Source organism: Euprymna scolopes, chromosome 8 (assembly GCF_053919585.1).
Source record: "Euprymna scolopes isolate OS-2025 chromosome 8, ASM5391958v1, whole genome shotgun sequence".
Classification (NCBI taxonomy): domain Eukaryota; kingdom Metazoa; phylum Mollusca; class Cephalopoda; order Sepiida; family Sepiolidae; genus Euprymna; species Euprymna scolopes.
The window spans coordinates 52408709-52435341 of NC_136489.1; the positions used below are offsets into that span (position 1 = coordinate 52408709).

At 34.1% G+C, this 26633-nt stretch overlaps 1 protein-coding gene across 4 annotated transcripts in view; it reads right to left on the reverse strand.

Moving 5' to 3' along the window:
* Positions 1 to 4032: 4032 nt before the first annotated feature.
* The window catches only part of LOC145283568 (uncharacterized), a 138801-nt gene continuing 116200 nt past the window's right edge, over positions 4033 to 26633 (reverse strand). For 3 of the 4 annotated variants that reach the window (XM_080132477.1, XM_080132475.1, XM_080132476.1), the window contains exons 6-8: positions 26426 to 26499; positions 21856 to 22077; positions 4033 to 5271 (exon numbers count right to left, since the gene is read on the reverse strand). In XM_080132477.1, the coding sequence (XP_079988603.1) occupies positions 5143 to 5271; positions 21856 to 22077; positions 26426 to 26499 (425 nt within the window). In that variant the 3' untranslated portion in view covers positions 4033 to 5142. The remainder of the gene's footprint in view (positions 5272 to 21855; positions 22078 to 26425; positions 26500 to 26633) is intronic. The other variant, XM_080132478.1, reaches the window with a different exon arrangement.

The window sequence follows — 26633 nt, forward strand, 5'->3', positions numbered from 1 at the left end:
GCAATTACCCTTATCCCTGAGTGGCTTCCGGGCCTTGATAAGTGGTGATCACTGTGTAAAAAAAAAAAATGTATTAATTTGGGTTGTTACCAATTTGATATAATGTTTCAGGAGCGTTGTGAGAATAGCATCCAGGATAAGAGTGGTGGTCCGAGCCATCCTGGTAATACATATTATTGGAGTCGAATTAATATTAAAATGAAACGACTCGATGCACTTTTCATTTCACAAACACATTTTTAATTCTAACAACTATGGTTGCTCGAAAAAAAAACCCTAAAAAAAAACAAACATTCTTTTCACCATCCACCAATAAAAACCATTATTAAGATACATCTGAACTAGGTCTGAGGTTATAAGAGAAAAACTGCTGTGATAATAACATTCAAAATAAGAACAGTAGTATGAACAAGGTAAAATAATATGCCTTATCATCTCAAAATGGTAGAAACAGAAAGATGAATACGTGCAAATTAAAAAGCAAAAAAATTAAAAAGTAAATATTGTTATTACGTATTGACTTTTGGTCAAAATTTCCAATCAACAGTTTTTTCAACCAATGGACTATAAAAACTCAAACACAGCTTTGCTTTCTTTTTTCTGTTTGTCTATTATAACATACTTAAATAGTCAATTGGGATGAGAAAAATTATGTTCTCAATTTCTTTACTAACTCAATATTTGAGAGGTAAAGAGGAACTTTACTGGAATAGTCGAATATCTATGAATCTCATATAGAGATCAAGTGTTAACCTCGGGAAGGGATGATTTGATTTCTGAGAATTCGACTAAAGAACAATGAAACAAAGAACAAACATAAGCACATTCTTTTACCTTTTTCAAATGAAAAATTTAATCATCATCAACATCTTTGACACACACACACACACACACACACGCACACACACACACACATATGTATATATATGTATGTATATATATATATATATATGTATATACATGTGTGTGTGTGTGTGTGTGTGTATTTTGGGCATTATACATTCTATTTCATATACAGCATAATTACATTGACACACCGGTCCCTGTTAGATTATGTAAGTTAAGCGACGTTGAGCCTAGTCAGTACAAGATGAGTGACCATTCGGAAATACGAGGCGCTTTATGTGCTCCGCTTATCTCAGCATTGTTTCCAGTCGTCCTTGATTTTTCCTTGCCACTAGAATCGAATAGTGCTGACTCAGAAGAAGTATGGTGGAGATTGTGCAACCTTGCTTCTCAACTACATGTGCGGCTACCCTTACAAGGGTTAGTGATGGCCTTTTAAGACTGTACAGAGCTCATGCAATTTGGCATGTTTTTCTACCTTTCATTTACGACATCCTATTAGTAAACTAAAATGCGCATCAAGTGCGCTTGGAAGAGTAAAATAAACAAATATTTTACTTGTTTGAAATTTATCACAAATATATTTCAGAGGTATACTCCATCTTCAGTGTATTGTTTTGTTTCTTTTTTTCCTTGCTATGTTGTAAAGTTGACGAAAGAAGTTTGTAAAGAGCCGCGCGTTGTATCTAGCGGTTATATTTTGAAATGTTTGAACTGTGCGTAGGCAACGCGAGAATAACGTCAAGAATGAGAGTTCATATAGAAATGTTGATTTAATTTGAATAAAATAAAATACGTATCAAGTGCGCTTGGAAGCCAAATATTTGGCTTTCAAGCGCACTTGATGTGTATTTTATTTTATTCAAATTTAAAACAACGTTTCTGTATGAACTCCCATTCTTGATCCTCTCAGTAAGTTTAGCACTTTTTAAATCATCAAGTTCATGTTTTATTCACTTTTTTTATACGGAGGTCATCACTTACCAAAGCTTGAAGGCCACTCGAGGATAATGATTAATGAATGTAAGGTGGTCGTGTAATAATTATTAATAGCGTAGATCTGATAGAATTTGATTATTTCAGAGGAACGGTTCAACAAGAACCTTTCTACATTGGACTTGAAAGCTATGATATTGTAGTCACCGGGAAGCAGACCAGCAGATTTTACTAATAGAATCTGCGTCTAGATTTAGGCACAGGTAGACAGCGGGGGAAATTGTTGATATTGGTTGTGGCTAGTCAAGTGTTTTTTGTGGAAGTCATGAATATTAAATTACCTCGATAGATTTTTGTCCGTATTTTTTTCATTTGCCAAATATAGCATTTTAATATTTAACGTGAGCCTTGATACATTAGAAAGACGGGACTGACATTTACATCCTAGCCAAGCCAGGATCCATGCTACAATATCAGCTTTTGTAGTTCAGCAAATGAGTTGAACATATTCTGAAGAGAATTTGAATGCACACTGAAGAGGTTTCTTATTTATTTATTTATTTATTTATTTGTAGACTGTTATCCTCATCTTCATAGTTGTTGTTTTCCTGACGTTTCTACCAACTATTTATCTGGTCTTCATCAGGTGGTTAACCGCAACAGGATAGGAATATTGACTCTCCTTACTATATTCTCAATAATTACTGCTTTCCATAGTTGTCGTACCACCACGTTTTTGGCCAACTAATCTTCTGGCTGGACTTGAAATCGCTATCTTCTAACAATGCTCACCTGGAATCGTAGTGATTCAACTCCTCTATTTATTGTGACATGGGCCACAAAGATTCCAATAATAAAATAATACTAAAGAGAGTTTGAATGCTTATGTTGTGTTGTTAGTCCCGGATAATATTGGGTAGCCTGATTGTGGGCGAATATCAAGGTTAGTTAGTAGAAGTATTTCGATAACTAAAAGGAATGTTTGAATAACAGAAAGACTGTTATCGAAACGAATTAAGTATTTAAAGATAAAATATTTATGTTAAAATATGTATCAAGAATGTTAACTTGGTGAAAAGGAATTTTAATTTTTATAGCTAATAACGTAAACGGGAATTCAGATAAACAATAAAAATGATTTATTGGTGACGTCATAAACCAAAGACAGATTGGATTTGGATATATATACACGTGGACAGTGAGGAGAGAGCAGAGTTCAGTTCAGTACCCAACGCATTAGCAAACAGACGTGGGTCTTGCGCCCTAGGCTTGGAAATGACACCCGTGGAAATCAAAGAGGGGCGAGTTAATAAAATGTAGATGTACAAAGTGTGTCCATTCCGAGAAGGCACCCAGCATGGAAACAAATGATTATATTTAAATATCATTCACGTCTTCGCGTTTAAGCATCCTTAATTGCAGGAAGCTCGAAATAAACTTTGTAAAGGCATGTGCCTTTTGTTGGTGTTTCTCCAACGACAATGTTATCCGTCCTTTTGGTAAAGACTGTCTCAGTTGCCTTTATCCATAGTTGTTATACACACTGTTATAAACATATCAACACACATGTACACTAAAGACGATCACTAGACGTTATACGCACATTCAAGGAACTAGACGATCAAAAAATATTAAAACACGTATATATACATATATCGATATGGCACAACTTTAAAACACGTATATATACATATATCGATATGGCACAACGTTGAAGAGATAATGACATCTGCTCTGATGATCTCAGAACACTTGTGCCCTCACAACGTACATATCCTGACTAGCCTGACAAGTTATAACCCGTTTATGTCGCGACCCCACTGATAGGCTGTATCAGTTATAGAGTTCGTATGACCGATGCCGTCGCGGAGTTCCCAGTACTCAAATAGTTCACAAAAAAAAAAAAAAAAATCGGAAAATCTCCTTTTCGAGTTCATAAGTCTTCAATAGGTCACACATAGAAAAAGAAACCATTCGGTTCAGAATTCACCTCTAGTTTAGTTCGAGCGTCGATCACCCCTCGTTCAAACGTCAGAAGACATCTTTTTTTTTCAAATCCCCATATGCGCTTTGATGAAAAAAGGGAATTCTCAAAATAAATGTTAATCATTTCAATTCGGCAATAGAAGAAGAAAAAAAAAACAAAAAAAACAACACCCCCCTCCAAAAAAACCCCAACAAAACAAAACAAAAAACAAAACAATAACAACAAACAAAACAATAACAAAAAACAAACAAACAACGATGGAGTCTGAGTTCAAACTATAAGCATGTATTCAGCAAACAAAATGATAAAAGAAGCTTTGTACAAAAAATGCAACATAAAAATAATCAGGCAGAAAAATCTATCCAGCAATATTGAAATTTGCTTCGCACGTTGATTGTTCTTTTTTTTTTCTTTTTTTTCTAATCTAATGAAAAGGCATGCGTTACTTCAAGCTTATTCGCCAGCTTAGTTCTGTTGAATGAAAGGAAGAGAGGTTGTCAGTTTGAGTGAGCGGTTGGGGGTCACTTTTACATATCCCCACGAGCACGGCGTAAATTCTGGTTAAAAGTCAGTTCGCACAGCTTTTTATCCCGGGACGATGTATGGTTAGGGAAAATCCCTAACCAATCAGCTGTTTTCACGTCTACCCGTTGTCAGACGCGATTGGTTTCCCGTTCCACCACGCTTCATATCGATAATTTCCCAGACGGTTTGAACTCATCGTAACATCGATTCTAGAGGGGTCACAAAGGTCAGTCTCACCTGTTAATCTTGGGTGTTAACTGGCTTTCTACACAACACCCACTAGAAATTTAATTTTTTTACAGACAAACATTATACCGCTCCCAGTGCTTATTATCAGAATTTTAACCGGTCACGCTCTTTTTAAAGAAATAAATAAAATTAAGAGAAAAAAGTTATAACCTGTCCTCTCTCTAACAACACCGGCTCTGACTTGTCATAAGCCAACCTGTAATGTCACAAGTAAGCCTTCTACTCTAATTGTTGCTTCCTGCTTCATTGAGAGAAGTTTAAACGTAATATGAACACGCTTCTCGCGACTCAACTCTGTACAATCCCTTCTTAGAAATGATACCACATGTTTTACGCTTCAAGTGGCAATAGGCTTTGTTTGGAGTTAAAAAAGTTAAGAAAAAAGCATAATCTAGTGACCACAACGACTATGATTGCCAACTTCTTGAAAAAAGGATTTTATTTAACATCAAAATGTCATTATGGCCATGGACGTAGAGATAATATATGACCTTTCTAAACATTAACACCAACAACGATATCGAAATTCAATAACAACCAACATCTGCTACTAATGTTTAATTTGATTGTTATTTCTCGAAAAACAGTTCACCATTTATTCATGTCTGCACGTTAGAAGGTTTCCCATAACCTTTGCAGCAACTAGATACTTCCGGCTCTTTTGTATAATCCGTGGCTTCTTCCTCAGGATCTTCGGGGCGCTTAGATGCAGCGATTTTCAGTAGGGCCTACAAAGAAAGTTTTACATCAATCATTAAAACAAAATCACCACACCAAAAATTATTAAAATCATTAAAATAAAGCTTACAAAAAACCCAACTTAAAATTAATTGCCAAAACATTCAGAATTGCAAAAATAATCGCATAACATATACGATCTTAAAATACATAAAACTGCAGAGGTTGTTATAAAACACTAGATTATTTTTTTCTTACTAGTAAAAATGTTAATTAATGTAGAACGACTCTTTTGCATAAATAATTTGCCTTAAAACGTTGAAAACCTTACAGAAAACGTTGTTTGGGTTATAAATAAATAAATAAATAAAAAATGCATGTATCCCCTTAGAAAAAAAAACAAAAAAAAACTAAAAAGTTGAACGCCGTCCGACCCCCACACTCAACTGAAGTAAAAATGTCATCATGATTTAAGAATAAGAATAAATCTATAAACGATTTTCATACAGAAATTAAACTCGGAATTAAACGTCTTATCAATTTAGTTACTATGATAAAGCATTTTTGTGAAAACGTTAATTGGATATTATTTTGCCATTTAATGAGTCTGCCTGAAATCACGTGCTAATTTATGGCTTATCAATTTACGTCTTAATATTACAACATAAATTGATAAGCAGTAAATTAGCACGTAACTTAAGGCTGTATCATGGGGGCGTAATGGTTAATGCACCCTCTGATATCGAGTAATGCTATGCTGATGAGTCATAGTCACGTCGAAACATGCGTTTGTGGATAACTATTCTCTCTCTCACTCTCTCTCTCCCTCTCCCTCTCTCTCTCTATATATATATATATATATATGTGTGTGTGTGTGTGTGTGTGTGATGTGTGTACACACATACACACACAGAACAGACACACACACACACATATATATATATATATATATATATATATATATGTGTGTGTGTGCATACTCTGCTTTACTTTGGCATTGGGCACTCTTGTATTAACCTCGTTAAACTTCATTGGTTACTTAACCTTAAAACAATAACCTCAGATTATATATATATATATATATATATATATATATATATATATATATATATATATATATATATATATGGAGAGCCATGATTTAATATAATGTTTTGCTTTGAAATCCCCGAAATGGTGTTTCATGGTAAACAACTGATGATCACTGAATAACTTTAGGACTATTGTGAATCGGTGAAAGCGATTTGATACATCAATTGCACGAGATCAATTGACTTACTGGCAAATAATTTTCCAAAGAACACAAAATTGTTTTTTTCCATATATAGTTTTACAGGTTGAAAAACTTCCAAGATTACCTATCTATCTATCTATCTATCTATCTATCTATCTATCTATCTATCTATCTATCTATCTAGATGTATGTATATGTATATATATATATGATATATGCACACACACAAATATATATATATATATATATATATTCTAATTTATTTCCTTATTTTCATTACTTCTAGCGCTTTATAATTTTATGAAGAAATGTATTTGTGAAATTTTGTGGAAATTATGCACGAGAGATTAATATTGTAATGAATGTACTTATAATTGGCAAGAATTTTATAATCTATATTTTTAAGCAGACAGAATTCGCTTTCAATTAATGTCGAATATCTTTTATGCCCTTTTTTAAGATTCTCAGAAACAGTCACGTAGTTTAAAATATTTATATGTGAAAATAATTATATGTGGAGACAATTTTTCGATGTAGAAGACCTGGTTTTATTGTCTTCATTTTGTTTTATGTTATATTAATTTTGTTAATTCAGAAAGCATAATCCAGTTAAAACATAATAATTTAGCGACAAATTTATTATTAAACAAATAAAGCTTTTAAATTAGAAATTTAACACAAACTCATATTCGTACGATGCATCTATCTAATCTCCGCGGCGATGAAAATGTAATTTTAAACTTAAGTTTCATAAACCAATCTTCTTCTTCTTCTTCTTCTTCTTCTTCTTCTTCTTCTTCTTCTTCTTCTTCTTCTTCTTCTTCTTCTTCTTCTTCTTCTTCTTCTTATTATTATTATTATTATTATTATTATTATTATTATTATTATTATTATTATTCTACGCTGTCATGGTTGATTGGGATACAGTCCTGGGTCAAGGAAGAATGGTAGAGAAAACATAAGTAGCTAACGCTATGTTGCAGGTTTAGTCTAGAGCGCATGAAAGCCTGGTTGTGTGATTCCAGTTTGGATTCTCTAGTCAAACGGAGGGTGTTTCGAATATAGGCTTAAAAATCTGTGCATATATCTGTCTGAGTCCTTACGACGAAGAGGAAGATAACTAGACAGGTCAACGTCGTTATGGAGAAAGATGAGTGTAGGTTAGTTTCACTTAGCGCTAAGATATTCGGGAAGTATATTAGCGGAAATCATTGTACATCGTCTAAGTTAGTTCTAAGTTCGCGGATATTTGTGAATGCAAGCCTCAAGAAGGGGTGACGGATTGGTTTTGTTAAGGTTTGCGTCTGGTTTGATGATATTTTTTATTTGTTCCATCATTTTTGTTAATAGTTTCAGTTTGATCATACATTTTTATTTGTACCATCATTTTAGTTAATAGTTTCAGTTTGATCATATTTTTTTTATTTGTAGCGTCATTTAGATAATAGTTTCAGTTTTATGATATTTTTATTTGTACCATCATTTTTATAAACAGTTTCAGTTTGATGATATTTTTTATTTGTACCATCATTTAGTTAATAGTTTCAGTTTGATCATATTTGTTTTATTACAGTGTGTGATATTTTTTATTTTTACCATCATTTTAGTAAATAGTTTCAGTTTGATCATACGTTTTTATTTGTACAATAATTTAGTTAATAGTTTCAGTTTGATGATATTTTTTATTTGTACCATCATTTTTGTTAATAGTTTACGTTTGACCATATTTTTTATTTGTTCTATCATTTAGTTAATAGTTTCAGTTTTATTTGTACCATCATTTTTGTTAATAGTTTACGTTTGACCATATTTTTTATTTGTTCTATCATTTAGTTAATAGTTTCAGTTTTATTTGTACCATCATTTACATAATAGTTTCAGTTTGATGATATTTTTTATTTGTACCATCATTTTAGTTAATAGTTTCAGTTTGATCATATTTTTTATTCGTACCAACATTTTAGTTAATAGTTTCAGTTCGATGATATTTTATATTTGTACTATAATTTAAGTTAATAGTTCAGTTGATCATACGTTTTTATTTGTAAAATCATTTAGTTAATAGTTTTAGTTTAATGATATTTTTTATTTGTACCATCATATGTTCATAGTTTCACTTAGATCATACTTTTTTTATTTGTACCATCATTTAGTTAATAGTTTCAATTTGATATTTTTTATTTGTACCATCATTTTAGTTAATCGTTTCAGTTTTATGATACTTTGTATTTGTACTATCATTTTGTTAATAGTTTCAGTTTGATCATACTTTTTTATTTGTACCATCATTTAGTTCATCGTTTCAGTTTAACCATATTTTTATTTCAGTTTTCTGATATTTTTTATTGGTACAATCATTTAGTTAATAATTTCAGTTGTGATGATATTTTTTATTTTTACCATAATTTTAATTAATAGTTTCAGTTTGATGATATTTCTTATTAGTTCAATAATTTAGTCAATAGTTTCAGTTTGACCATATTTTTTATTTCAGTTTTCTTATATTTTTTATTTGTATCATCATTTAAGTTAATAGTTTCAGTTTGATCATACGTTTTTATTTGTACAATCATTAAGTTAATAGTTTCAGTTTGATGATATTTTTTATTTGTACCATAATTTTAATTAATAGTTGCACCTTTATGATATTTTTATTTGTACCATCATTTAGTTAATAGTTTACGTTTGACCATATTTTTTATTTGTTCCATCATTTAGTTAATAGTTTCAGTTTAATCACACTTTTTTATTTGTACCATCATTTAAGTTAATAGTTTCAGCTTAATCATATTTTTTTATTTGTACTATCATTTTAGTTAATAGTTTCAGTTTGATGAGATATTTATTTGTACCATCATTTTAATTAATAATTTCAGTTTTCTGATGTTTTGTAATTGTACCATCATTTATGTTCATAGTTTAACTTAGATCATACTTTTTTATTTGTACCATCATTTAGTTAATAGTTTAAGTTTGATCATATGCTTTTATTTCAGTTTTTTGATATTTTTTATTTGTACCATTATTTTAGTTAATCGTTTCAGTTTGATCATATTTCTTTATCTGTGCCATCATTTTAGTTCATAGTTTCAGTTTGATCATACTTTTTTATTTGTACCATCATTTAGTTAATAGTTTCAGTTTGATCATACTTCTTTATCTGTGCCATCATTTTAGTTCATAGTTTCAGTTTGATCATACTTTTTTATTTGTACCATCATTTAGTTAATCGTTTCAGTTTGACCATTTTTTTATTTCAGTTTTCTTATATTTTTTATTTGTACCATAATTTTTGTTGATAGTTTCAGTTTGATGATATTTTTTGTACTATAATTCATGTTAATAGTTTAAGTTTGATCATACGTTTTTATTTGTACCATCATTTAGTTAATAGTTTCAGATTGATCATACTTCTTTATCTGTGCCATCATTTTAGTTCATAGTTTCAGTTTGATCATACTTTTTTATTTGTACCATCATTTAGTTAATCGTTTCAGTTTGACCATATTTTTTATTTCAGTTTTCTGATATTTTTTATTTGTACCATCATTTTAGTTAATAGTTTCAGTTTTCAGATATTTTTTATTTGTACCATAATTTTAATTAATAGTTTCAGTGTTCTGATATTTTTTATTTGTACCATCATTTGGTTTATACTTTCAGTTTGACCATTTTTTATTTCAGTTTTCTCATATTTTTTATTTGTACCATCATTTTTGTTAATAGTTTCAGTTTGATTATATTTTTATTGGTACCATCATTTAGTTAATAGTTTCAGTTGGATCATATTTTTATTGGTACCATCATTTTAGTTAATAGTTTCAGTTTGATCCTATTTGTTTTATTTGTACCATAATTTTAGTTAATAATTCCAGTTTGGTCATATATTTTATTTGTACCATCATTTAGTTAATAGTTTCCGTTTGATCATATTTTTTTATTTGTACCATCATTTTAGCTCATAGTTTCACTTTGATGAGATATTTATTTGTACAGTCATTTTAATTTAATAGTTTCAGTTTTATGATATTTGGTATTTGAACTATCATTTATGTTCATAGTTTCACTTCGATCATACTTTTTTATTTGTACCATCGTTTAGTTAATCCTTTCAGTTTTTTGATATTTTTTTTTGTACCATCATTTTTGTTAATAGTTTAAATTTGATCATATGCTTTTATTTAAGTTTTTTGATATTTTTTATTTGTACCATTATTTTAGATAATAGTTTCCATTTGATGATATTTTTATTTGTACCATCATTTTAGTTAATAGTTTCAGTTTAATCACACTTTCTTTATTTGTATCATCATTTAATTTTATAGTTTCAGTTTGATCATATTTTTTTATGTAATTTTTTTGATATTTTTATTTGTACCATCATTTTAGTTAATAGTTTCAGTTTAATGATATTTTTATTTGTACCATCATTTCTGTTAATAGTTTCCATTTGGTGATATTTTTATTTTTATCATCATTTTAGTTAATAGTTTCAGTTTGATCATACTTTTTTGTGCCATCATTTTAGTTCATAGTTTCAGTTTGATCATACTTTTTTATTTGTACCATCATTTTGTTAATAGTTTCAGTTTAACCATATTTTTATTTCAGTTTTCTGATATTTTTTATTCGTACCATAATTTTAATTAATAGTTTCAGTTTTCTGATATTTTTTTATTTGTACCATCATTTTAGTTAATAGTTTCAGTTTTATGATATCTTTTATTTGGACCATCATTTTGTTTATAGTTTCAGTTTAACCATTTTTTATTTCAGTTTTCTTATATTTTTTATTTGTACCATCATTTCAGTTAATAGTTTCAGTTTTATGCTAAAAGGTGTTGGAGAAAATGTATCTCCATAATACCAAAAACGAAGCCCATGTAGACCATTAGCGACTCTGTATCCATGGGATTGTGGCCCCAGGAAAGCCCGACAGAGATTGGTTCGAGATTTCTTTCTCTGCGCGACATGGCACTATAACCATTCCTATATTATTCAACTGATGATAGCACATCCACTCTAAGTGCTACCAAGGAGTTAGGACTCCTGTACTGTCATTCGGAATACAGCAACCAAACAAACTATCAAACGGGTTCCCGAAAACCTATCAGACAAGAGCAATCCAATCTAATCATGAACATGTGTTGCATTCAATCATCTATAATATGCCTAGTTTTAGGGAACGAAGCAAAAACAGGAAACATTATTCATTGCCCTAGTCAGTAAACAAGATCTATCAGTGGGTGTCTCTGCCGAGTTCCTGTGATCGCACCTCTGCGGCTGACTAATAGGAAAAAGAAAGTGTATGAAAACCGGACGATAGAAAGAGCGTATCTATTCATTAAGCAGTTTAGGTTTGCCAACCGGTAATTTGTTTCAGTCACCAGCTCTAAGAAGCTTGTCAATCAGCGCCATCCTGTCCGAGTTTGTTTTGTGCCAAAACGTATGAGATTAGTAAAACAGGTTTAACATCCTAGAACAGATACGGAACAATCATGTTGACACACCGGTTCGCGTAAGATTACTGAAGGTAAGCAGTGTTGAGCCTGCCTAGTACTAAATGATTGACTGTTTAGGAATATCAAGTACTGTATGTGCCCTCCGTTTATCTCGGCATTGTTTTCAGCTGTCCTGGACTTCTCATTCCCAATGGAATCAGGCAGTGCTGACTCAGGTTTAGATGCACAGGTTCTTTTATAAAGGTATCTTTTATTTTCCGAGACAGAACGGATGCCATTTGAAACGGATGATCTGAAGCGGGTAGCCCCGCGCCTGGATTCTAAACCAGGTATTTCTGCACCCCCACATGAGTTGTTAGGATTACTTGAGTTAGTACTGAGGACATATGTATCTACTGAAAATTTATAGTCGCCCTCAAAGAAATTAAAATAAAATTTAAGAATATGGTTCGTCTCTTATTATAAGTGGAAAAGAGGGAAGTAAGTGACTGGGGTGTAAACATGTGTTGTAAACATTAGACTACCGTCTACTTAATTGTTAATAAATAAATTATTAGAATAAGAATAGGACAAATGTTGAAGTATGATTGAAAATGATATTAGGATTTTAAATTTAGTTTTCATGCAAAAACACTGCATACTTTATAGTCCATAAAAGGAAAAGAAATAAGTAACGAGTATCTACTTAATATACATGCATAGTTTTAATATCGATATAAATTATGATTAAATACATCTTTTCAATATAGATGTTGTATCACATATAGGTATAAACTATAGATAATGAGTATCTACTTAATATATATAAATATAGATATAAACTATACAGATTAAATGTCAACTTAACATCGATACAAACGTAGCTATAAAGTATAGATATTTAGTATCTACTTAAATAAAGTTCTTTTGCTTTCTAAAGTTGATAAAAATGGCAGATAAGCGCCCCTCTTATAAAAAGCATTACGTACAGGGATGTAATAATGTAACAGCATGAATAGCAGACTTATTATTGTGTATTAATTGGAATTAGAAGAAATGATTAAAACTATAGTTAAAACATATATGTTAATGTATATTAAGGTATAAAGATGGAATTAGAGTAATATTAAGGGAGTATAAAAAGTTAAGATAATGTCTATAATGCAGAATAGATATAGGCAGTTGTTTTGGAGTCGATATAACTAGCCATTTTAAGCTCCACATCTAGAAAAATGTCTTCCCGTTATTTTGGATGGCGAATTTTAATTTCAGACATTTCAAACATCATGTTTGTGTAGGAGTGATATTTTCTGCCTTTTACCACAGAAGAAATGATTGCATCTTTTTTCCTATTTTCTAATCTCTAGTTTTACCTGTGGAACATTCACAGTAAGAACTCGTTTGACTAACAAACAAATTTATTTCTTCCAATCTGCCTTTTCAATAACTTACCATCTGTGGAAAAAATACAGCGGGATTGTTTCACTGTTCAATACAAGATGACTGTCATCAAATCCAATATCAACAAATACTAATCGATCTGTCCTCTTAATAATTAAATATTACCCATTCCAACCAATATTTTCAATTCACTTATAGCATTTTTCATAATTAAACCGAGATTAACTTTTACCCTTGAGTGCTTTTTGGCCTTGCTAAGTTGTGACCCATTCATTTAAAACGATATTTATTTTTTCGCAACATCTAACGCTAGCGTCTGTATAACGTGTGAGTAAAATTCATTCGTTTGATTAGAAATACTGAAATGTTCTTTGCATGTTGAATATCAAAATCTGTTGCAATCAACTTTGTTTCACATCGAAGCAAACAATCAATGATTTTCATCGGACGCGTCCAAGCAATCGGTGCGTGCAACAACGAAACTGGTATTTGCAAACACTATTGTTAAACTTAAGCATGGTAAGTGGACGAAACTATTTAAAACTTAAGCATGGCAAACCAACGAAAATGATATTTTAAATTTAAGCATGACAGATTAACAAAATTGGTATTTCAAACTTAAGAGTGGAAAATTAATGAAAATGCTATTTAAAAAGCAAGCATAACGGAAGTGATATTTCAAATTTAAATACGACAGAACGATGAAAATGATATTTCAAACTTAAACATGACAGACCAACAAAAACGCTTATTATACACTTAAGCATGACAGATTGAAGAAAATGATATTTTAAACTTAAGCATGGGAATCAACGAAAATGCTATTTTAAACTTAAGCATAACAGACGAAGGAAAATCATATTTCAAACTTAAGCATGACAGACCAACGAAAATGCTATTTTAAAAGTCAAGCATAATAAATCGACAGAAAATGGTATTCTACATTATCGACAACATATCGAGAAAAATGCTTCGACAGACGAACGAGAATGCTATTTTAGAATTGATAGCGAGAAAACGACTGCTATTTTCACCATAAATGCAATGAACCAAAACTGATATTTAAACGTTAAACGTGACAGAGAAATGGACGGATAGAGCATCCTATTATGATGCTTCGCCGCATCTAAAAAAACGTGCGTCTATCTAATCTGCGTATTTAGCAATAATGATGTTACCCTCCAATAAAGGCGTGACTAACCGATAACCCAACACATCCTTTCCTAAACAAGCGAGGACGAATCAAATCTTGCTTAGGTTTATATTATTCAACAAGTTGATAACATACGGATAAACAAGTGAACAAATAGACGGATAATATCTCACTGTTGAGGGGATGGTGGCTGCGATTCAATTTTGTAGTGTGTGTGCGTGGGGGATGATCCTCGCCCCCGCATTTATCGCAAATGCCATTCCAATTCCTAAGTGGTTTGTGGGTGATCACGGGATTCAGTGCCTGATGGCTATTTTGATCTGGTTCGTTCGCAAAAGTAAGCTTTCTAAAGGTTAACAATGAACAAAGCGACGTTTTTCTAAGTTATTGAGTTTCTGTAGAAAACAACCACTGAATTACAACAGGTTTTATAAGCGTCCCTGTATCACACGGGATACTTTAGTACTGCCTTTTTATTTTTACAATCTAACTATACAGACTGTTTCAAAATCTCTGACAGACCTCAGTATATATATATATATCGGACTACTATTCTCAACATGAGTGTTATGTTCACAATTTTTCGGTCCATGTATACTATGACCTGATTCAGGTGTATTTTGTCAAACTCGGAAATCTTTCTGCAGATTTCCGAGTTCGACGATATACACTTAAAGGAAGTTGGAGGTTACATCGACCGTAACGCTATGAAGATATTATTCAAGATGAGAAGAGTAGTCCGAAGGACAAAATAATACGAATTACTAATCGTTATTTAAAACATTTATGTATATATAATCAAACATTAAGATTAAGTTTATAAAAAAAAAGGCGCCAGTAAACAAAGTAAATATAAATATTAATATTTATATAATAAGTCCAACCAAATTATAAAACTCAATTCAACCAAGACAGGAAATAGAGAGTTGAAGTTCCAGAGATTTTCAAAGTAGGTGTTTAGTTCTTTTGTTTTGTTATGTATGTTAGAGAAGTATATTGATTTATTTGTTACTAAAGAATCATCTGATTTGTCTCCTTTGTTTACTAATGTTTGTATTAGTCTGTTTTTGCGTTCGAATTCTTTAAGGTCCTCTTTTAGTTCCGCTATATTGCTTTTGGGAGTGAGACAGACTTTGAGGCGAAGCTTTAGTATTTGTTTCGCTTTTTGATAAGGTGCATGTGGATAAGTTGATTTTGCGTCTAATTTTTCTAATCTGGAATTGTTGTTGTGAGGGATTTATAAAAAATGGTTGGGGTTGTTGGTTTCCTTGTTTTGGAGCGTTGTGTCTTCTTGTAAAGCCAGTGTTGTTTGCATTATTGTAAGAGTTGAGTGTTTGACTGGGTCATTATTCTATGTTGTTTGTTTTGGTTGAAATTGATGCTGCTGTGGAGGATATTTGTGTTGTTGTATAGGGTTGTGTTGATGGGTTCGTTGTAGGGTAGTTTTATTCGTTGGGATTGGTGATGTCTGGAATACTTAAAATGTGCCTGTTGGTGAAAGAGGCATTTTGGTGGTCTGCTTCTTTGTGTCATATATGGCAGGCGCGGTGATTGTTTTAGGCATTGTTTTGAATTATGTGACATCTGTGACAGTTGTTTTGTATTGTGGGGATGTTTTGGTAAGGGTTATTTAATAAAGATATTTTTGGTACTTTATTTGGGAGATTTATCGTGTGTGGGGGTGGGTTTTGATTGTTTTTGCTAGAGTGAATGGTGGTAGTTTAGTTTGTATCGCTGTGTAGGATTGTATATATGTTTTTTTGTGTGTAAAGATATAGTGTGTGATATGTTATTTGGTGTGTAGTGTTTGTTTGGAGCGTGAAATTTTAAGCTGTGATTAGTATTGATTTTGTATGTATGATGTGAGTATATTGTAGTTGCTTTTTTATGTGTAGTTGGATCTGTTGTCTGGGTGTGTTTGTGTATGGTGTGTGTTCCGTTTCTTACCTTTGTTATGTGATTTTGTGGATATCATGTATGGATGTTCTGCTCCTTGTTGTCCTTGTTATAGATGTTTGTCGTTTTTTCCTTTATTCTTTTTCCAGAAGGTTATTTAGCCAGGCCATTTTCCGTTCGATGGTTTTCCCGAATTTCTCTTCCTCTTCTTTGCATTCAGATTCCCAGAGTTCCAAGAGGGATTGATGGGTCTCCTTAGGACAAAGTTCCTTGATGTTGTTTAACATTTTGTTATCGATTTCCGTGTATTTTCTGTGAAGTGTACTTCTGTCCTCCTGTATGTCCATCTACAGCTTTTTTTCTTTTGTTCCTCCGGATCTTGTGGCGTAATTTCCCCCCAGAATTGATATGGAATGAATTGGTTCTCCATCATTAAAAATACCCTGTACGTTGCCGCGGTGTCGCTCAATTTGACTGCATGGTAAAAGGCCATTTTTCTTTGTTTAAAGTGGACTTTCCAGGTTTTGAGACTTTGTTCTTTTGTTTTTAATAATTCATTCTGGGTATACGGTCTTCAATAGTATTTCAGGTATTTTTGTTGTATTTTAAGTTGTTCAATGACTTCCTAAATTTGGATATCTTTCTTATCCTGTTGGTTTGATACGAGGTGGATTATTCAGTCTATTTTCCCACTTACTTGTTGTAATCTGTTCTCGAGATATTTGTGTTCCATGGAGAGGGTTATCTGCGAATCTAATAGATTTTTTCCTTGTTAGTAGCATTCTGTCGTTGTAGTTATTCATATTTATAAATTGATAGTTGTGTCGTTCCAACGAGAGAAAAAAGTGTATATTTAAAAGAGTGTAGCATCCACCAATTGAAGGGTTTTAAGATTTGTTTTATCAGTTTTTAATATTTTTAATATTTTTATAACGCGTTTCAAGCTTTGTTTGTATATATATATATATATATATATATATATATATATACAAACAAAGCTATATATATATATATATATATATATATATATATATATATATATATATAGCTTTGTTTGTATATATATATATGTATATGTATATATATATAGCTTTGTTTGTATATATATATATATTTGTATATATATATATTTTATATATATATATCTATATATATATTTAAGAATGTAAGAGAATATATAATTATTTCCAGAGTCTGATAACGTCGCAGCTCACAAAAGTCATGAAAGCCAACAAACCGGAAGTCAAAGATTCAAATTTCCCCCTCATTTGGGCTCATCAGTTAGACACATCCGAACTCAGGATTCGAAACTTGAGCCTCTTGTATGCGAGGCAAGCACTCTACCAACTAAGAAAACATGCCGTACAAAGAAAGTCTCATTAACTATCACAGATCAAGTAAACCGCAACAGATTCCGACAGTAGAATGAAAATACTTTCATCTCAAACAAGGGATGTGATCGTCGCGACCAGCTATAACCCAAGCCGATGTCTCACTAAGAAGAATTTTATCCTCGCTAAGGATGTCATCACGACAAGCTTACTTTACGAGCTATATGCAATAGAAATTTTAGAATGTGAGAGAATATATAATTATTTCCACATTCGGACAACGTCACAGTTCACAAGAGATCGGATGTGTCTAACTGATGAGCTCAAATGAGGACGAAACTCTTGGTCTTCCGGTTTGTTCGTTTTCATAGCTCTTGTGAGCTGTGACGTTGCCTGACTCTGGAAATAATTACACACACACACATATATATGTATATAAAAGTATGTTTGTTCGTAATCGATGATCTAAAATACTGCTGGATCGATTGTCTCAACATGCGATGGCGTTTTTATCTAATCCAAGCGTGGTTTTATATATTAAGGATTAAAAAAATATTACAATATTAAAAATACTTTTGAACGCGACAAAATTCGCTTAAATTTTTTTTTTTTATTAACTATTGTTTTACTATTTCGCTTTACACTAATATTGTTTATTTTTATATATTTACTATCAAATAATGATAATAAAAATTCTATTGCTGCACAAATTCCGAAAAATAGCGATTGTGACTTTACACGTGCGTAAAAAAATGCCAAAAAATCCCGATTGTTAGTCACGTGCGTAAAAACTTTTTTTTTTTACCAATAGCGTATTCTTTGCTTTAGTGGTCAGTATTTTTTAAACGTTAAACTAATAAATATATTCGTTTATATTTCCTACACACTCACATTGCTACATAAAAAATAAATTATATTTAAAAAATTTATTTTAAATGCTGCAATGCAACCGTTCAAGAAGCATAAACAAATAGTGATTATTCAAACAGACATCCCACACCAAACAGCCGCCCATCTCTGCCTCGATAATAATATTAAAATAAGCAAGAACAAAACATAAGAACATAAAATATACAAAATCAAACTAAAAAAAAACAATACTATATACACACTTAATATTGAGAACATACAATAAATAATAGATACCACATTAATATAGGTAAACAAAATAAAAATAGAAGAAGGAAAGAAGAGATAAAAACAAATTCTTGTTGCATAGCATGTGTGCATATTATGAACTGTATCTCAGTGTATATATACATATATATATATTTCAGTGTGTTTGTCTTGTGTACACATATACCAGATGGTATATATCGTGCGTGTGTATATTTTTCAGAGTGTTTATTTATTTCAGAGTTTGTGTATATATATATCGAAGATGTGTTTATTGCTGTTGACATATCACGGCATACATTTTTACCAGGAGGGATACATTTATAGCATAGGCTGAGACATTTATATTCTTTGTACATCAGTCCGACTGTGATGATAATTCTTTTAACATATTATAGTACGGTGCTGAGAGATATGATGCAACAGTTCTTTTTACATCAGAAGGATTTATTATTGATGATGGCGTTAGGGACACGTAATACTTGGAGGGAGTTTGTAGTAAAAAAAAAAAAAAATCGTGCAAACCTTTTACCACTGGCAACGCCCGCTTCAGAGAGTGAAAGAAGAAAGAAGAAGAAGAGAATGGCCACTGCGTCTATTTATAGACTAGAGATCATGGGAAGAGTATGCAAATAACTTTGGACGGTTTTGTCCTATAAAAAGCCTGTATTTGGGAGAGAGGGTGTCTTTTTTATTTGGCAGAAGCAATTGCTGTCAGAAGTGCATTGGACTGTAGGATTGAAGAGTGAAGATTGAGTTGTGGGGTCATTGTATTTAACCACAGAGTTATACAAAGTTCTTTCACAGATGATAGACAAAACACATTTATTTTTCTGTTGTAATGGCGACGACGAAGACAAACGGTTTAAAAAATATATGATGATTCTTTATTCTACCAGCTGGGTGATTGATGAATCAAGAATTCAAGCTCTTACAATTACATGGTCTTATCTTCCTCCCCCTTTCACCTCCAAGGAGCATCGCCTCCCAGTCTGACCAACTCAACCCTCCCTGAATCTCTTCTCTAGCTCTCTGACTCTGCCTGTGTATATGACTGACGGGGTGGTCAGTGCACTTCAATAGTACACGAAATCGCGGTTCCGACCTATACAATCACTACGACAGAAACTGTGTCATTTCGATGGCCTTTTTTTATGTCGAATTGATGCAAAATGTTCTGTGTAACCCTAGGAGATCCACCCACCAACACATTACCTGTCGTATTCTGGGAGGAGCAAGTCTTTCGCTTGTTGCCTGGGGCGCTCTTACTGGGGAATACCGACGGAGATACTCAGGCATATTTTTGCAGGGCCGAAGTGCTCCTCTTGTAGCGCTGACTCACTTCCCACCTTCCGACCTTGTGTCACATCCACTCGCGATGGGAGAGAAGTATATATCGGTCAGTGTACTTTCGTAGTACACGTAAGTCGAGGTTCCAACCTCGACCATCAGTCCGACAGAAAGTAAGCCATTTCAATGGCCTTTTTGCTATCGGATTGATGCAAATTGCTTTGTGTAGCCCTTGGAGGTACACCCTTCCAGGCCTTACCTCCCGGCTTTCGGGAGAGGCAAGTTTATCGCTTGTAATCTTCCCACTTTGTGTCACATACTCTCGCGGTGGAAGAGAGGTAACTATCGCAGTATACTTTCGTAGTCCGCGATCTTGGTGGCATTTACTACGACGGTTGCTCTTTATATCTGCTGTTTTTTGTTTCAATATATTTTATCTTTTCTAACTCCTCTCCATGTCTGTGTTTTCCTTAGTTACCATTACAGAGTCACAGCAATATACTAATAGCAAAACTCGACATTACCCGGTATTGAATGAAGATCAGTGAATGTCTCACGCTTCAAATATTTTTGTCATCGAAACTGGAGAAATTGTTCATTTTTCAATCAAACTGATTAATTCCCTGCTCTAGTCGGGGATCAACTACGACGCAAATTGTATTTCAAACTTAAACTTAGATAATAACGGAAATAGTATTCTAAACTGAAAGCTGTTCAATCGATACTAATTATATTCTAAATTAAACTATGACAAACCAACAAAAATTGTATTTTAATTTTAAGCCTTGTAGACCGACGAAATGATATTTAAAAATTTAAGCATAACAGACTGATTAAAATGGTATTTAACATTTAAGCATGACAAACTGACGAGTTTAGTAGTTATGTGGTTAAAACAATCAAATGTTACCTGTCCTACTGTAAGAGTATCTTGTGTAGGAGACGGTGAGACTCGTCGTGGGCGACGAAGCGTTTCACTGAAGAACCACGGCAACACACAGCAAACCAACAAACAATGACAGCCACGGCGCGAAGGCAACTAACAAAGCTCAGCTGACTGCACGAATAGAAACGGAACCCAACGGTCACTGTACTGATCGCCACAAACGTCAGAACCCGACTGCCTCGCACCTCCAATGGACCGATTTTTATTACTCAAGATGGCCTAGCTAATTTGCATCCCCGCGAGATCTCGCACGATCCTGCGAGATTCCGTCTCTAATAAAAGCAGGCAGGCGCCATCTTGAAACTCTTTCTTCCGCTGCCCCGACCACAGGATCAGCCACCACCCCACACGCCAGGCACACACGGACCCTCTTGCGCCGAGGGCTACGGTTAGTCTCACACCTACACTGCTGCCAAAACCCGTTACTCGAATACTCAACGGTCTGCTTCCAAAAACCCAATTCACAAACTTAACACTCTTCTATCAAAATTCTGAACTTCAAAACACGATGCATTGCTGACAAGATTCGCTACTACAATGTCCAAATCAAAAACCAACTCCGTCTCTGAAAAATGAGACTTTTTCATTTAAAACCGGAAGCATCTCATTTATATATTAAGTGACAATATCGCTATCATATAAGGAGAGAAGGCTGCCATATTATTTTCTTCATTTTTTTGACTGAACGCGACCCTACAGGCTGCATAAAAATAGGTTTGTACCACTTTTAAGACGCGTAATCTCAGGAGAGTAACTTATCCTGCCCCTGGTAGCATTTCAGACCACAGATTATATAAATAATTGCAAAATCTAATGAAAACATCACCGATGTCGTTGAATCCTCTATGACGTCCTTGGTGGGACGACAAGGTAGCCGACGAGTGCGAATCAATCTCGCCGCTACTTTCTCCAGTTCCACCGTTGTATGCGACATTTTAGAGTGTGGGTCAGGTCCAAACGGCGGAAGACGAGGGATGATACCTTTAGTAATCACTTTAGAAACAATGCTCGGAAGTTCTTTCTCGATTTTATACGGAACGTAATCTCTCTGAAAAATTAAAGATCAGAAATACATTCTCGATTAAAATTACCCTCAACTTTGTTTCATCAATAATCTTTCGAAATTATTAAATGAAAGTAAATAATATTCAAAGAATTATGCAGTTTTCTATTAATTATTATAGAATCAATTATCTATCGATTATTATATTGTACACAATATATAGTAGTGATTTCCAAAATAAAAAAAAATATATGACCGTGCCATGAGCTAGAATCGAAACCAAAACATATACCACTTCAGCCTTATACGTTACCCGCTGAGGCACTTTTATAAAAAAATAACGTTGTCTAACCTATAAATCTATATTTTCATATGCATGGAAGAGCACTTTAAGTTGACTTACGCCTATCAAGTTTCAATTACTCAAATTTTGACATCTTAGCAGTTATTTTTACCAGCTAAACACCAAATCAAATTTGTTCCACAGGACCAAATCCACTTTATATTATGTTTCATGTCTGTAGACCAAAAATTGACAGAAAAGTTTGGTAGAGGCCGTTCTACAGCCAGACACACACACACACACACACACACACACACACACACACACACACATATATATTTGAATACAAAAATTAAAAACAAAGTAACTCTAGTTATTTAGAAAATTATTTCCAGAACATATCTATAGAAACTATATCGGCTAGGAGGATATATATGGCAAAGGCGCAAAATTTGAAAGTAATATTTTAAAAGATTTAAATCGCTATAAGTAATACACGGTGCGGCAGAAATACCTCCCACATCATAAACTTTCAAGTATATGTTACTAATAAACTTATTCAAGTGTCAATCATGTTTTCATTTAGCTAATAACTTAAAGAGAAAATCGCATGGCAAAATGTGGGAGATAATTCTGCCTCACTCTGTATACAAGAAGTTCATTGAAATGTGTCAATTCCACAACGAAAAAGTGTACTCTTATTTACGTGAAAATTAATGGGAGCATATGTATAATGAAATTGTTCTTAAGTTTAGTATGAGATGTCTTCAATAAGTTTCCAGACTTTTTTGCATGGTCACTTTTATTGATAGTACACATATCAAATTTAAGTCCCATTTTTCTAATGCTATAGATTATTCTCTTCTCTTTCCCATAACGTCATACTATCGTATCTATTTTTATTCACATATTTTTTTTTTTATTACATTTTCACCCCAAACAAGGCAAATTGCCACTTTGGTGTAGGGGGCTACTATCAGGGGCAACAACTACTGGGGTACTATGTAGGGATTTGGGCAGCAAGGTGTCGGTTCACGTTACACTTGAACTTCTGCACGTCAGTACTGTTGGGGACCTGGAATGGAATTCCAGAGTCTTGCGGTTCTGGGGAAGAAACTATTGGAGTAAAAAGATCTTTTACATCTAGGGATCTCTACAGTGTGGGGGTGGGATTTAGTAGCCTGTCGGGTTTGTCGAGGGTGCTCGCGTCGTGGGGGCACAAGTGATTGCAGTTCGTCAGAGCATTCACCACTAAAATACTTGTAGAAAAGGCAGAGGGATGCAACATTTCGTCGATGGGACAGAGTCTGAAGCTTAGATGCCAGTTCAGGGCCTATCAGGTTTGCGACTCTCTTTTGAACCTTGTCAAGGAGCGAGAGACTAGTAGCAGATGCACCAGCCCAGATGTGGCAGCAATACTCCATACATGGGCGAATGGTGGCCTTATAGAGGTACAGGATACTTTCGGGTGTTAGTAGTTTTCTAGCACGGTAGATAGAGCCTACCTTTCTTGCAGCGGCCCTGGCAATGCCTTCAATGTAATTGTTCCAACTCATGTTTCCTGTGAACGTTAGGCCAAGGAGTTTGAAAGATGGACTCTCAGATAAAGAGTCGCTGGCCATTGCTATGGGTGGTAGAGAGGGTTTCTTGTAATTATTGAATGAAACTAGTTTAGTCTTGGCAGCATTGAACGCGACCAACCACTTTTGTCCCCATTCCACTACAGATTGGAGGTCTTCCTCTAGTGTTTCTGCCATTTCTTTAGAAATGTGTTCATTTGTCTTCCTGTCGTGTCTGCCATAGAGTGTAGTGTCATCAGCATATATACCCATCTCAGCGGCAATGTTGTCGGGGAGGTCATTTATGAATATCAGGAACAATAGAGGTCCAAGGATAGAACCCTGGGGCACTCCCGCATTTATATCATATTGTTTAGATGTGCGACCGTCGAGGACTACCTGGATTTTTCTCTTATCTAAGAAGGATTTAATTATGTTAAGTATTCTACCAGTGATACCGTATGATCTGATTTTACTGAGGAGACCCTCGTGCCATACCCTGTCAAAAGCCTTAGATATATCTAGAGCTACCGCTCTGCCTTCCCCCGCTTTGTCCAGTGAATGGTATATACGTTCAGAGATCACAGTGAGGATGTCTGCTGTGGAACGGGCTTGTCTAAATCCATATTGTTTGTCAGTCAGTAGTTTAGCATCTGTAAGATGATGGACTAGAGCATGGTTAATTATGGTCTCAAATATTTTGGCAAAAAGTGGGAGGAGGCTAATGGGGCGATAATTTGATGGGTTTGTCCTTTCGCCAGAATTCTTGAATACTGGTACAACAGAAGCAGTTTTCCAACAGCCCGGAAAGCAAGCTTCATTAAGACATTTGTTGTAGAGTTTGGAGAGAACTGGAGCTACTTCGGCTGAGCACTTTTTTAGTAGCACAGCTGGGATAAGATCGGGTCCACATGCTTTTGAGGTGTCAAGGTTTTTTATGATAGCATGCACCTGAGCAGGGGTGGTTTTCAGATCGTCTAGTGTGGCGTCTGTCCGCATAGGAAAGTCAGGTAGGGGGTGGTTGGAAGGGTTCAGTGTGGAGTTTGAGGCAAACCGACTGGCAAGCATGTTAGCCTTGTCGGTTGCTGAGGAGACAACCTCGTGATTGTTGGTTAGTGGGGGAATTGTTGATTGCCCATTATTTACTACACTGTTGTAGATTTTCCAGAAGTCTCGAGTTCCTAGTTTTTGTGCTTCGATGCGCTTTTTAGTGGTTTCCGTAAATTCTCTCTTAGCTGTCGCTATTTCTTTCTTAACGTTATTTCTAGCTTCTATATACTTCAGTCTGTTTGAACTGGACTTATGTCGGTTAAACCTACGGTATGCATGCTGCTTTTGAGTAATGGCAGTTGCACAAGTCGACGTAAACCATTGGAGAGAGTGGGGCTTACTATAAAATTTCCGCATGGGAACATGCGCTTCGATTGCAGTTTTGAACCAGTCAGTGGTCTCGTTTGCACATTGTTCAGCAGGGAGAGAGAAAATATTTTTCCATGGAGCATCTCTAATTAGTTCCCTGATGGCTTCCCAGTCAGCCTTATTATGATATCTCGTTGTTTTGAGCACTGGCTCTTCAGTTTTGGGTCTAGAGTTTAGGGCGATTTCAACCATTATCACTGCATGATCAGCGTTCCCGAGTGGGCTGTGGGCCTTCGTTATGCAGTCATCGGGAACTGTGGTCAAAAACAGATCTAGAAGTGATGCGTGTTGTTCTTCCTGGTCAGGGAAACGGGTTGGAAACGTAACAATTTGTGATAGGGAGTGAGATATAGCGAAGCTATGGGTTGTGCTGCCCGCTGCATCTGTGTCAGTAGAGACTCCAAGCCAGTTTTTGTGGTGGACATTAAAGTCACCAAACACATGTATTTGTGCGCTAGTGTCGAGGGACAGTGCCGTGTCTATGCTGTCAGATACTTTGTTTATTATGGAGCAGTCCTGAGTCGAGGGAGAGCGGTAGAGAAAATAATAGTAGCTAATACTGTGTTGCACGTTTAGTCTAAAGCACATAAAGGCTTGATCATCTGTTTCTAGGTTTGTTTCTCGAGTCAAGGGAAGGGTATTACGAATGTAAACTCCAAGTCCGTGCATATGTCTGTCAGAGTCCTTACGGCAGAGTGGGAGATATCCAGGCATGTTAAAGTGGTTAGAGGGAATGGAGGAGTGTAGGTTAGTCTCACTTAGTGCTAAGATATCCGGGGTATTTGTTAAGAGAAATGCTTCAACATCAGCTAAGTTAGTTCTAAGCCCACGGATATTTGTGAATGAGAGCCTCAAGGGAGGAGGCAAGTTGAATTTGTTTGTCCCTAATCCTGGTTTAAGCTTATTTTTAGATTGTACTGTCGTCATATTTTTTTTTAAGAGTTTCGGTAAGGGGGAGCTAAACAAGAGGTTATGCGGAGCTTCAGACATGCATCACAAGTAGACCATCAGCTGACCTTTCTCCCATATGTGCGTGTGCGTATGTGTATGTGTGTGTGCGTGTGTGTGTGTGTGTGTGCGCGTGTGCGTATGATGGATGATTTCGTGTGTATGCATTAAAAAAAACACTCACCATATAATTCGTTTCCGTTTCAAATCTTGGTATCTCCTTACTTTTTGATGCCAGCTTTTTATTCTGGGGGAACACTTCGAAAGGAAAGATCGATGTAGAATATCGAAATTTATAAAATGAATCAGAATAAAAAGAATCAATCAAAATTAAATAATCTATACTTATCAATTCACAGTTGAATTCATACCGAATGTGATATTGGCGTAAT